This window comes from Rhinopithecus bieti, unplaced genomic scaffold, assembly GCF_001698545.2.
Source record: "Rhinopithecus bieti isolate Rb0 unplaced genomic scaffold, ASM169854v2 scaffold_574, whole genome shotgun sequence".
Taxonomy (NCBI): domain Eukaryota; kingdom Metazoa; phylum Chordata; class Mammalia; order Primates; family Cercopithecidae; genus Rhinopithecus; species Rhinopithecus bieti.
Window position 1 is genome coordinate 3954318 of NW_016803605.1, and position 12996 is coordinate 3967313.

General features: G+C 57.7%; 1 protein-coding gene across 1 annotated transcript in view; it reads left to right on the forward strand.

The window, feature by feature from the left end:
• Window positions 1-12996, forward strand: part of NCOR2 (nuclear receptor corepressor 2) — a 215857-nt gene that overhangs the window by 106901 nt on the left and 95960 nt on the right. The window contains 4 exon segments of the mRNA XM_017889687.1: window positions 3761-3933; window positions 4806-4899; window positions 7708-7886; window positions 11617-11671. Of these exon segments, the coding sequence (XP_017745176.1) occupies window positions 3761-3933; window positions 4806-4899; window positions 7708-7886; window positions 11617-11671 (501 nt within the window).

Below are 12996 nucleotides of genomic sequence, written 5' to 3' on the forward strand. Positions count from 1 at the left end.
AAGCTAGGATGGAACATTCAGGTTTTATTCCGAATGCAGTGGGACACCGATTCTTAATAAATGCATTTGTAGTAAAGAATCCAAAGTCCTTATTCTAAGAAATTTGACAGAAGAGTACAAGGAACGTCTATATACCCACCACTTAGAATCAGCCACGGTTACCATTGCCTTGTATTTGCTCTGTGTGTATAATACGAATATAAACGTGTTTGTTGTTGCACTCTTGGAAAATAGGTACAGAGGCGCCAACCTTCAGCCCTAGTAAATACTCCCCCTTTGTCTCCTGTGAGGAAGGAAATCCTCTCATTTCCACCTAAAATGACTGCCAGTTCAGCGCTATCTTGCCACCTCCTTGACAGTGCCCCCCCCCAACCCACCGTGGTTCCCCCCTTGGGGTGAAGGCTCATCTAGGGAGGGCAGAAGAGGATCTGATTTCCATTTAAAAGGATTGCTGCAGCTGCTAGAAGGAGCTCAGGCTGGTGGTGGAATTGGGGTGGGCTTGAGTTCTTTAAAGATAGCCAGTGACTCCTTGGGGGGTCTGTGGAGGGGGTGGAGGGAGAAATCGGCTTAATTTAAAGCTAGAGAAGACTCAGGCAGAAACCAGGGACTTCCAGGAAGGGTCCAGGGTGGCTTCGTGGCCCATCTTGGGACAGATGGAAACAAATTCAACACTCCCTGAAGCCGCGATGGCGACTGGGATGGTCTATTTCTTGTGGTATAAGAAGCCGAAGTCGCTGACTTCGTTGATTTCAGTAAAGGCCTGGGAAGGGGGGCTTGGCCAAGAGCTCCCATGTGCCTGCCTCACCCCCAGTGGGGAGCCAGACCCCCAAGACCCAGGGACCCCCACACCTTAGCAGGTTCCTGGGACCCACCTCTTCCCAGAGAGCAGGGCCTTGTCCCTGTCATGGGATGCTCAGCACCAGCACGGCCCCCCAGGCCTGCCACGTCTCCTGGGAAGCTGAGCTGGCCCCTCTGGAGGCCCATTTGGCTGAGAGGCTGGCTCAGTCTGTGGTCCCAGAGGCATGACTGGCCTGCTCCTTCTCCTTGGCGGATTTGCGCTCCCAGCACCCCACAGAGTAGCCAGTGGGGCGGGGGCTCCAGTCTTTCCCTCTGTGTGTGTGTGTGTGTGTGTGTGTGTGTGTGTGTGTCTGTGTGTGTGTGTGTCTGTGTCTGTATGTGTGTGTAAGACAGAGAGAGAGAGAGGGAGGGAAGGGAGGAAGGGGTGTGCTTCCTCCTCTGGCCAGTGGGTCCGCCCTTGTAGAAAAATGCCAATGAGCATCTTCCCTGCCACCCAGGCCAGGCCGGAGCTGCCCACCCTGCACTGTTCAAGGCAGGCCGAGTGCACACCCAGCACAGTGGACAGAGGCACAGGCTACAGCAGGCGGCACTATGGTTAGACCCAGAGGGGGATTTCCTTGTCCTGGGCAGAAGGCAGAGCCTGGTGCTTGGAGCCATGGAGGTGGCTGGATGTCCCCTCAGGGACACTACTGCTGGGGGCCTTTGCCACCCGCGTACTCCACGAGGGACCCAGCTAGAGCCAGGCCATCTTGCCGGCGCCCTGCTGGCAACGTGGACAGGCCGAGGTGGCCTGTTGGTTTCTGCCCGCTGGTCTGCACCAGTCACCGCGTGACTTTCCTCTGCTGGTTTGAGGCAAGCTTTTCTCACCCATGAGCATGGGGCCTCTCGGACAGGGGCCGAGGTGGCATGGGCTGGATGTTGCCGTCCCTGCGGTCCCTATCCCTCACTGGGGCTGCCAGCAGCCACTGCCCCGAGCATGTTTGTCTGTCACCAGAACCGCCTCTTGGTCTGCAGCGGGTTCCTGGCACAGCCTGCATGCATGGGGTCAGGTTCTGGGCCACTCAGCACCAGCCTGACCACCCTGTGGGGACCGTCGTGGTCACGGGGCTGTGGAGGATGGAGGGCACAGCTTGCCCTTGGTCAGAAGCTGAAATATGGGGTGGGGTGGGGCTGGGGTGTCTGGGCTCCAGGACCAGAGAGGGGCTTTCTGATTGTGCCGAAGCGCCTAGTGGGTGTTTGTGGAGGCTCCCAGACCACACCATCTGTCCATCCCCAGCTGTTGGAGGTGGAGTAACTGGGGTTGTGTGGGTGGACCCCCGCCGCTTGCTCAAGTCACCTTGGAGATGTGGAAGCCAGGCAGCTATGCTCCAGGCTGGTTGGGGATCTCTTCTCAAAGGACATGCAGCAGGCAGCACTGTGGTTAGATGTGGAGAGGGACTTCCTTGTCCTGGAGGGAGGGCAGAGCCCCCTCTCTGGGAGCTGCTGAGGTCCTCACAGCTGGTCCTTGGAGTGAGGCTGGGGAATGAGGAACTGCTTGGAATGTGGTTTTCTCTGGAGGCTGCCCCTCCCCGGGGCTGACGGGCCCCCACGCCATACGGTACAGCACAGCTTCCTTTGGTGTGGCAGTGGGCTCCATCCGGGCTGTCTGGTGCGGCCGGAGCCCCAGCCATATGTGGCTGCTGGACACTGGAAGTGTGGCGGGGGAGAACTAGAAACCGACTCTTAAATTTTACTTGATTTGTGATTTCAGTTGAGCCACATATGGCGGGTGGCATCTGTTTGGGACCAGGCCTCTGTAGAGGAGGCCAGGACTGGGTGGCCGGTTCACCAGGAAGGGAGGCGACCATGTCCTCCAGGGGACGCCTGTGGGTTTTCTTCAGGGGCCCCCGTCTGCTGGATATCGATGCAACAACGTGTGTGTCTTTCTGTCATCTGCCTGTGTGACATGTATGTGTCTGTTGTGTGTCTACATGTGTGACTCTGTGTCCGTCATGTCTGCCTGTGTGACCCTGTGTGTGCACCAGTTTGTCTGCCTGTGACTGTGCATGTCTGTCATATGTCTGCCTGCATGACCGTGTGTGTGCCTGCCTGTGTGACCGCCTGTGTGTCTGCCTGCCTGCCTGTGTGATGGACTGTGTGTGTGTCTGTCATATGTCTGCCTGCGTGACCATGTGTATGTGTCTGCCTGCCTGTGTGACCGCCTGTGTGTCTGCCTGTGTGACCATCTGTGTGTCTGGCTGGCTGGCTGTGTGACTTATGTGCCTGTGTATATATGTGTGTGTGTCTGTCTCGGTGTATCTACCTATATGACTCTCTGTCTGCCTATGTGACTGTGAATCTGTGTGTCTATCTGCCTGTGTATCTGTCTGTGTGACTATGTCTGTGTGTGTCTGTCAACTTGTGTGACTGTGTCCGTGTGACTATGTGTGTGTCTGACTGCATGTGTGTATGTGACTGTGTGTCTGTGTGACTGTATGTGTGTGTATCTGTGTGTCTGTGTGACTGCATGTGTGTCTGCCTGTGTGACTTGTGTGCGCCTGTGCATATCTGACTGTGTGTGTGTGTGCCTGCCTGTATGTGCATGTCTATGTGACTGTATCTGACTGTATATGTGTCTGTGTGACTGCATTTGTGTGTGCCTGTGTGACTTGTGTGTATACCTGTGTGACTTGGGTGTGTGTGTGTGCACTTGTGTGACTTGTGTGTGCCTCTGTGTTTGTGTGCCTGTGTGCATCTGACTGTGTGTGTGTGCCTATACGTACATGTCTGTGTGGCTGTGTGTATCTGACTACGTGTGTGTGTCTGTGTGTCTGCATGTGTGTGTGCCTGGGTGAAGTGTGTGTGTGTGTGTGTGTGTGTGTGTGTGCACCTGTGTGTCTGCCTGCATGTGAGTGGGCAGGGGCAGGGCGGCGGGTGCCAGGTTCAGGAGCATCTTCTGCAGTGCTCCCCCGCGCTCTCCCAGGAGCAGAAGTTCTGCCAGCGCTATGACCAGCTCATGGAGGCCTGGGAGAAGAAGGTGGAGCGCATCGAGAACAACCCCCGGCGGCGGGCCAAGGAGAGCAAGGTGCGCGAGTACTACGAGAAGCAGTTCCCCGAGATTCGCAAGCAGCGCGAGCTGCAGGAGCGCATGCAGAGGTGAGCGGGGCCCGAGCCCAGCGTGCCCTGTGTCAGGGCCCGGGGTCAGCTCCAGGCATCCTCAGTAGAGGTGACCCAGCCAGGAAGGAACAGAACAGCGCAGCAGCTTCTCAGGCCAGTAGCTGGGGCCCTACCAGACCCTGGCATGTGTCCTGTGGAGCCTCTTTGGCCTAACACTTACTTGGAGCTTAAATACGTTTTGGGGGCAAGCACTCCTATTTCTGTGGCCTGCATGACCCCTGAAGGCAGTTGAGTTTGAGATCCCCGGTGTGGGACAAAGGGGAGAGATGTGGCTAAGAGACCAGGCTGCCACCCTCCCCCAGTGGCTGTGAGGACTTGGTGGACCCTGTGTGAGAGGTACCTGGTGACAGGCAGCTGTGGTTCTATGGCCATTTTTTTTTGGATGCACAGACAAGACGATTCATTGGTGATAATAACAGCAGCTTTCACCCTTAACCGAACTCACAAGCCGTGTCTCATTAAGTTCCTCCCAACAGCTCTAGACAGCCGGGTGCCACTTTTGAATCCTCATGTGACAGGGGAGGAAACTGAGGCACAGAGAGAAACACTTTGCCCCAGGGCCAAAGAGGCAGAGCGGGGCTTTGAACCCAGATCTTTGTGGCTGGGCTTTTCAGGGTGTTTTAGGAGAGAGGAAGGGAGCGAGCTGCCCGTGTCACAGGGTTTGGCCATGCTGAGTTGGGGTGGGGGCTCCACGCCTCCCCAGGACTCCTGGTGTGGGGCCAGCCCCTCTGCTGGCTGCTGCCCACACTTCTTCTCTGGGGAGGGCGTGGGCTCAGGGCTGCACCACAGGGGCCTGCTAGTGTCCCCGACCACCAAAAGGCTGGTCCTGAGTGTGTCCCCTTGGTCCCCAGCAGGGTGGGCCAGCGGGGCAGTGGGCTGTCCATGTCAGCCGCCCGCAGCGAGCACGAGGTGTCGGAGATCATCGACGGCCTCTCAGAGCAGGAGGTGAGTCCAGGCCCTGACTCCGGCCTCAGCTCTTTTTCCCTGGCATCCCCCGTGAGGGTGCAGAGGCCCCAGCCAGAAACCAACTCCCGGGTGGTTTACATCAAGGGGCTTGCCACCGAAGAATCAAGGTGGGTGCCGAGGTACCCAGGACTAGAAGCCTGAGGAAGCCACGGCCCGTCCCAGGCCTGCAGGGGTGAGCGGAGAGAGGGGTGTTAATGTGTCCGAGATGGGGGGTGGCAGGACCCCCTGCAGGGAGGGCCCCAGCGCTCCCCGATCCAGATGCCACAGCACGGAGGGGGTTAGGGGACGAGGACCCTGCCTCTCACTCTTACCGTCTCCTGCCTCCTTTTGGAACTTCCCATTGGCTGAGTCCAACCAGAAACCCAAGGGGCAGGAGTACCTGTGGGTTCCAGGGTCAGCCTTCTGGGGCCCAGAGCCTGGCGGGGTTGGGGGAGCATGGTGCAGGCCAGTAAGTTCCCAGCACGCCGTCTGTCCACACAGCCACGACCTTCTCACAGGAACCTCAGCCCTCCTGGCTGGAGCAGGGCTGGTTTTCCTTCAGGCCTCTTTGGGGTACCAGGACACCCTGGGGTCAGCCTAGGTGACCCTGGTTGCCGTCACGGGGGCCCACAGATGGCCAGGAAGCAGAGGGGCAGCCTTTTCTCCTGGGGAGGAAGTTGGCATCAGCCTGTTCCCTCCTGGGTCCTGTGGGTCAGGTATCCATGATGACACTACCCCCTGCTCCCAACACCACGGCAGACACGAAGCAGCCATGGCACGTTTCTTCCTTCTGGGGACTTTTGTCTAGGGAGAGCTTTTGTCCAGATGGGAGATTATAGCCCTTCAGCTCAGCACAGCAGAGCCACGCATGGCTATTGAAATCAAAATTAATTAAAATGGGATAAAATTAGCAATTCAGTTCCTCGGTTGCATCTGACACATCTCAAGAGCTCGACAGCCGCTTGTGGTTGGCGGCTCCCCTCCTGGGCGGAGCAGACAGTGTACACCTCCTTTGCTGCAGAGCGCTCTGTTGGACAACAGAACGTGCTGCCCTGAGATGCTGATGCTCAGATTAGACAGATGGAAGGGGCCCCAGGGAGGGGGTGGCTGGTTTAAGTTGCAGTTTCTCACCAGAGATTCTAATTCAGCTGGTCTGGGGCAGAGCCCAGGAATCCGAATTTTTAGCCAGCTACCCACATGATTCTGAAACAGGCAATCCAAAGATGAATCTGGCCATTAAAACATAATTTTTAATTTTAAAACTTCTTGTGGTACGTTTTTGTTTACAACAACATCCAGTTGACAGAAAACAGAGCTCAGAAAGCCATCCCATTGCACAGTCACAGGGCCTGGCCCTCGAAGGCTGGGCACCGGAGCTGGGCCGTTTTAGCCCCCGTCTCACCGACGCTCTGCACTTGTGGACATCCCGCAGAGAGGCTGGACGTGGGTTTAGTCTGCACTGGAAGGAGGAGGCCGGTGGCCCTCTCCTCTGCATTCCTTACCTGATGGCCAAGGGTGTGGCACCTGGGCTGATTGTTACATGTACACACACACACACACACACACACACTGGCCACATGGGAATGCAGTCACCAGAGTCCTCAGGGACATCAAGGATGCTGTGTCCGGGGTGAAGGGTGGAAGTGGAATTTGGGACAGAAACTTCCCCAGCCAGCTTGGGGTGACCTGAGGTTCCCCAGGAGTGTGCAAGGGAAGGGTCTGGGCCGGAGGACAGGCACTTCCCATCCTTCTGGGAGCTTCCTGCGGTCAGAGCACATGGCCGGCATGGGAAGGACAGGAAGGCAGCTGTGGGAGGGCGGAGCAGAGGTCCTGCCAGGGAGGACTCTGCCGGGGGTCTGCCGTTATTACATCCCTGAGACATCCGAGGAAGGTCAGCGTTCTGTATCGGGGTGTGGGGTATAGCTCCAAAGTTCTGGGAGACAGACACCGGCCTCTTGGGGGAATCCTCTCGGGGTCAGAGCTGTGCCTCGCACCCGGCCCCTGGCTGGGAGTCCTGCACATCGAGTGAAGAGGTTGGATGTGGGCTGCCGGGCAGCTGGATCGTTTGAACTGGCTGACCTTGGCTACGCAGAGCCCTCGCCTGCCTCCAGAGATGGGTAATTAATCGCCAGTAATTGGCTGCCTGCGAGATTTGGGGAAGTGAGCCCAGCTGAGTGGCGGCTCAGAGCCTCTTAATAGTCATCCCAGTGCCTTAGAGGAGCGGCCGCCTGACTGCTGCCGCATGCAGGGCTGGGTAGGCCAGATCCCAGGTGGGCCCTTTGAAGGAGCAGGATGCTGGGAGGGGGCGTGGGGTGCGGGGGAAGGAAAGGCTTCTCTCCCCCAGCGAGGCAGCCGACCCTCTCTGCGCCCCTGGGCTGCCTGCATGCCGTGGGGCCAACTGGACCCCAGGGCCCACTCTTGCCTGCCGAACCTGGAAGGCCGTCCTGTCTCCCGGGCTCCCTGGGCCCAGCTGGGCTGAGCATCCTTCCCGCAGTGCTTTATGGTGCTTGTGTTTCCAAAGGGAAGATTCATGGCTCCCCTCCCACTGCAGGGAAGGCAGCTGCTGCTCTCTGCGTTGAATCTACAGTCCTGCCCACCATAAACCTGTCGGGGAGGCCTTTACATTCTCCCTTCCCCCAGCATGAGCTATTATTATTTTTAAACTCATCATTCTCCTTCTTGTCGGTTTTGCATTTTCCCTGCCCGGGCGCAGAACATCCATCCCCTCTGTGTCTTCTCTGGGTCCCCTGCGCTGGCTGGAGCCCCTCGCCCCCGAGTGCTCTGACCCTGCCATCCGTTTCCCTGCAGAACCTGGAGAAGCAGATGCGCCAGCTGGCCGTGATCCCGCCCATGCTGTACGACGCCGACCAGCAGCGCATCAAGTTCATCAACATGAACGGGCTCATGGCCGACCCCATGAAGGTGTACAAAGACCGCCAAGTGATGAACATGTGGAGCGAGCAGGAGAAGGAGACCTTCCGGGAGAAGTGAGTCCTCCATCACCTGGCCTGGCCTCCCGCCCCCCTCCCCATCCCAGAAACCCATCCTGTTGAGGCCTGCGCTGTCTCTGGGGCAGCCACCACAAATGAACACGCCAGGAGGTGCTTAAAGCCGCACGGATTTACTCTCTCCTGCTTCTGGAGTCTGGAAGTCCACATCCTGGTGTTGGTGGGTTTGGTTCTTTCTAGGGGCCATAAGGGAGAGCCTGTCCCGGCCTCTCCCCAGCTTCTGGTGCTGCCAGCGTCTTTGGCCTTCTAGGGCTTCTAGATGCATCCCTCCATGCTCTGCCTCCGACCCCACATGACCTTTGTCTCTGTGCTTCTCCTCTTCTTATAAGGACACCAGTCACACTGAATTTAGGGTCTAGCCTAACCCAATACAACCTCACTTTAATTACATCTGCAAAGACCGTGTTTCCAAATAAGGCCACGTTCTGAGGTTCTGGGTGGCCATGAATTTTCCGAGGACACACTTCAACCTGGTACAAAGCTTAAGGGCAGCTGTATGTAAGACGGGGCGCTGTAAGTCGGAAGAACGAGGCAGGAAGGACTTAGAGGCTGGGCCTAAGCCTTGGGCAGGGCCGCGGTTGGCCAGTGGCTTTTTGGTGGTTTCTATTTTGTTTTCTCTTTGACAGTAGCTGCTGGCTGAGTGGGTTCATGATCCCATCACTGTGCCTGTGTCTTCTCGGCTTCATGCATTTCCCCCTCCTGTCCCTTACGACAGCTCAGCCCGGCCCACCCCAGTACACAGGTGATGACACGGAGGCTCATAGAGGTTCAGACAGCGCACAAAGACCACACAGCATGCACACTGTGGAGGCAGGGTTCAGACTCCCCCAGCCGGAATAGAGAGGCTGTGTGGGGAAGGGTTTGCGAATGGGGCCAGGGAGCAGGGCTGTGCAGAGCAGAGATGGGAGTCGAGTTCTCTCGAAAGCTGTGTCTGAGGGGGCAAAACCCCACAGTGAGGATCTGTGATGTGACATCCAGGCAGAAGAGGACCTCCATTCCTGGCCCGGGGTCCCCAGAGGAGATGGTGGGCCCTGCTGAACCACCCCACACCTTGGGAACAGTGTGCTATAATTCCCGGGAGTCTAATCTTTTGACTTCCCTGGGCCACACTGGAAAAAGAAATGTCTTGTGCCACACAGAAAATACGCTCACATTAATGATAGCTGATGAGCTAAACAAAATCACAAAAAAATCTCGTAAGGTTTTAAGAAAGTTTACGAATGTGTATTGGGCTGCGTTTAAAGCCATCCTGGGCCGCATGTGGCCTGTGGGATGGACAAGCTTGCTATAATCACTTGCCCGTAAAGGGCTGGGTTCCCTGCCCAGGACATAGAGCACCTCCTCAGGACCTCAGACCCCTGGGAGGCAGGAGAGTGGGAAACTGAGGTGTGGACGGAGGCCTCAGTGCTTGGCCAGGAGGGGACACGGGGAAGAGACTTTACTCTGTCACTGCCCGACGTTCACCCAGCAGGCCACTGAGCCGCCTTGGGGAAGACCCTGCCTCCAGACAAGAGCTTCCTCCAAAGCAGTGACGCTCCTTCCCCAGTGCCCTGGGCTGTGGTCCACGGTTGTGGACTCAAAAGAGGAGCCAGGCAGGACCTGAGGGATAGGGTGACTCCGGGTCCCCGGCAGGGGTGGGCGGACTAGCACGTGCAGATACCGAACTCGGAAAGGACACAGTGGCTATCCAGGAGGGTCTTTGGTGGAAATCATTTTTTAAGAGTAGCTTTTGATTACGGAAATGTTGAAACATCCATAAAAATAGAGGGGTTGGGTAACGAGCCCTTGGGTGCCCACAGCACAGGATCAGTGGTCCTCCGCAGGAAACAGCCCTTGGTCCCTGAGCAGGAATACTCGGTTACTTAGTGGCTCGTGCCTGCAGCTTCACCATAGCAGGCACGATCTTTCTACATCAAATTGAAGTCTCCGTCGAATGCTTTTTACAGTTTTGAACGAGGGAGGTGATGGTGGGATAGTCTCAGGTGTTAAGAATTACTGAATTACTGTTGCGTTCGATATTCAAATTCCTTCTGGTAGGGCATGATGTTTTAGTGTATGTATTTTTTCTGAAATACAAAAAATGGTGTTCTGGGGTACTTTCTGTGGCTCCAGCCTTTCGGAAGATCTCATGTGGCTCTGCGGGTCTGATAGTTTCACCCTCTGTTAATTCAGTAGCCGAAGGGCAGGGGACGCAGGCTGGGCTGCTGTCTGCTGGCCTGTGTGAGCCACAGCTTGGCCGCCTGCATCCCTCCAGGACTGTGGGCTTGGTTTGAGGTCTCATGTGCAGAGGAATTGATAGCACTCGGGGCTTTGAAAATCACCTACTGACAGCATGGGGCTCCACCATGTGCTGGCCGTGTGACCATTCCCCCTCTGAACCTCAATTTCCTTATCTGTAAAATGGGTAGAGCGACAGGGCTTTCCTTAGTCAGCTGTTCTGAGGTGTGCAGGGCATAGGAAACTTTTAATAAACGTCTTCAGGGGGTGCAAGTGAGGTGGGGGGGAGGGGAAGAGGTGACCTAGGAGATTCCCAAGTTGGATTCCTGGTCTCTTGGGAGCCCCCACTGTGCCTGGGGAAACCCCGTGGGAGGGGTTTGCAAGGAACGAAATGTCACTGGGACAAGGAGAGGGAGCAGAGCGGGAAGGACTCTCCCTATCTGGAAGAGAAGGGCTTTAGGATGGCTCCGGCCTTGCCAGCCGCCCGAGGTGGGATCCCAGGCCAGGGAAGCCTGCCATTCCTCACCGTGCTGCTTCCACTGGGAAGAGAGCAGAGACTGTTCAGGATCCTCAGGTGTCTGGCTGGGAAGCAGGCGCGGGGCCTGCTAGCCTCCCGCCCAGCCATCTGGAGGGCCAGGGAGGTTGGGCACCGGTGCTTGCTCAACCTCCCTCCATGGGAGCCCACAATCCAGCCTCTCTAGCAGCCACTGCTCTCCCTGCGAAGGCCGTGGGGCTGTGGCACGTCGCCGGGACGCCTGGGCCTGGGGCCATGGACTCCACCCGGCACCCCTGGGGTGGAGCAGGCCTTGACCCACATCCCTGCCCCCACCATGCTCCCGCTCCTTTGGCCCTCACATTTCAGCCTGGCCCAGTGGTTTCCCAGTAATTCTCCTGGCTACGCAGGAAGCCAGTTGGGACGGTGCCAGCGCCCCGCCACCACCCTCTGACTTAAGTCCATGCTTGCTGCCTCCTTGGTTGGCCAACCCCCTCCCACTGCCCCATGGGCACTCGGAGCCTCTGCTCCCAGCTCTCCTGGGGAGGCCCAGCAGCCTGGTGAGCCATGACCCTGCTGGCAGGTCCCTGCCATGTTCCCAAGCAGACCCTGTGTGGGCCGAGTGAGGCCATGCTTCCCAGATCCAGCTGGAGAGAGAAACAAAAGCGAATTTTAAAGGGGGGGGAACCCCACCAAAGAGCTGCATGTCATGTCCTCATTTTTCCTGGAAGCCGCCTCCAGCAGGACAAACAAATATATTTTCAAAGGCGCTAAAGCCAGTGACTCACTCCAAGGAACGCCCTCTCTTACCCCTGGGTCCCCACCCCTCCCGTCTGCCGCAGCAGCCCTTCCCACACCCCCCTGGGCTTAATTGCTCCGAGTGGGGCGGTGCCCGCCAGGCCAGGCCAGTGGGGATGGCAGGCGCCTGGGAGCCGATCGGCTGCCCTGCAGGGAAGCCCCCCTCGGCCAGGTCTCACGCCCGCCCTTCTCGTCCCGCAGGTTCATGCAGCATCCCAAGAACTTTGGCCTGATCGCATCATTCCTGGAGAGGAAGGTGAGTCGCTGCCCGCCCCATACCCCTTCAGTCTCCACCTCCGTGGGCAGCTGCGTGGACTCAGAGTGGAGGCCCTCCCTCCCTGCCCACGAGGCCCTGGCCTGTTTGGCCCCTTCCTCCGGGGGCCATGCTCCCCTCCTCCCTCCCTCCCTCCCTCTCTTCCTTCCATCTGGGAGATAGATCAGTGCAGGCCCCGCCCTGGCCTCTTGGGCCTTTGGAGGAGGAGCCTCGGGTTGCTGAGCACCTGGGAACCCTGGGAACCCCGGGGAGAACTGCACGGCCAGGCTTCCCAGAGCCCCCGTGCCCGACCGGGTCTCCTGCCAGCTCCTCAAAGGCCGTGTGGAGCGTCCTTGCATACTGGGGATGGATTTGGGAAGCACTGCCATGCCTGGTATCCTGGTGAAGTCTGCATAGGCAGGAGTGGCGTGCCTCAAAGGGACCGGAGGACCAGCTTTTCTAGGTCCTTCTGAGGGTCACTGACTGCTTTCTGACACCCCTAATGCCAAGCCAGATGTGTGACCTACAAGTCCCCATCTTCTTTGGACAAACCTTTGTGTGGAACTGAGGCCTAAAGCCCACTTTGTGTCAAGCCCAGGCCTGGAGCAGCTCCAGTTGGCTGGTAGACACAGTGTCCCCAGAGAATGGTAAAGCCGTTGTTTTGCACCCACAAGGCTGGTTGGACTGTGCCTGGAGAGGCTGCAGGTGGGAGAAGTTGGCTGGATGAGGCTGTGTGTTGGACATGGCCCCTGGGTCTTCCCCAGCATCCTGGGGGTCAGAGGAGAAAGGCTGCCATCCGTGTGTCTTAAGCAGCATTTCCCTGAATCCCGTTTCTCAGAGATGGGGGCCTGCCCACCCCAGCTTGGTGGACACCCTTCTCGGGCTTCCTGGTTGTAGGAGGGAGGCCAGGAGAATGAGGCACTTATTTTAAAGGACAGCTGTTCCCAGCGCCTGCCCCTCATGAGCTGATAACCGTAGAAGGAGAGAGACGGAGCAGTGTGGGGAAAAATCTCTCCATGCCTGAAAAACCAGTGTGGAGAAACAAGCCCTATAAATAACCCATCTTCTGAGTGACTACGTCTCCCTCAGGGAGTGGACGGCACGGCGGACTCTAGGTTAGGGCTCCCCGGGATGGAAGCAGGGCATTTCAGAAACTGGCCATTGAGCAATCCTCCTTCAGGACGAGGGGATTAGAAGTTTTTGTGCTGGGGAGCAAACTTCATGGTGTTCTTTGGCTGAGAGGCGGCCCAGAACGAGGCTTCAGTAAAGCTTCCAGAGGGGTCTGGAGCAGGAGCTGCCGACGGAGAGGCCGGCAGGGGCAGGCGAGT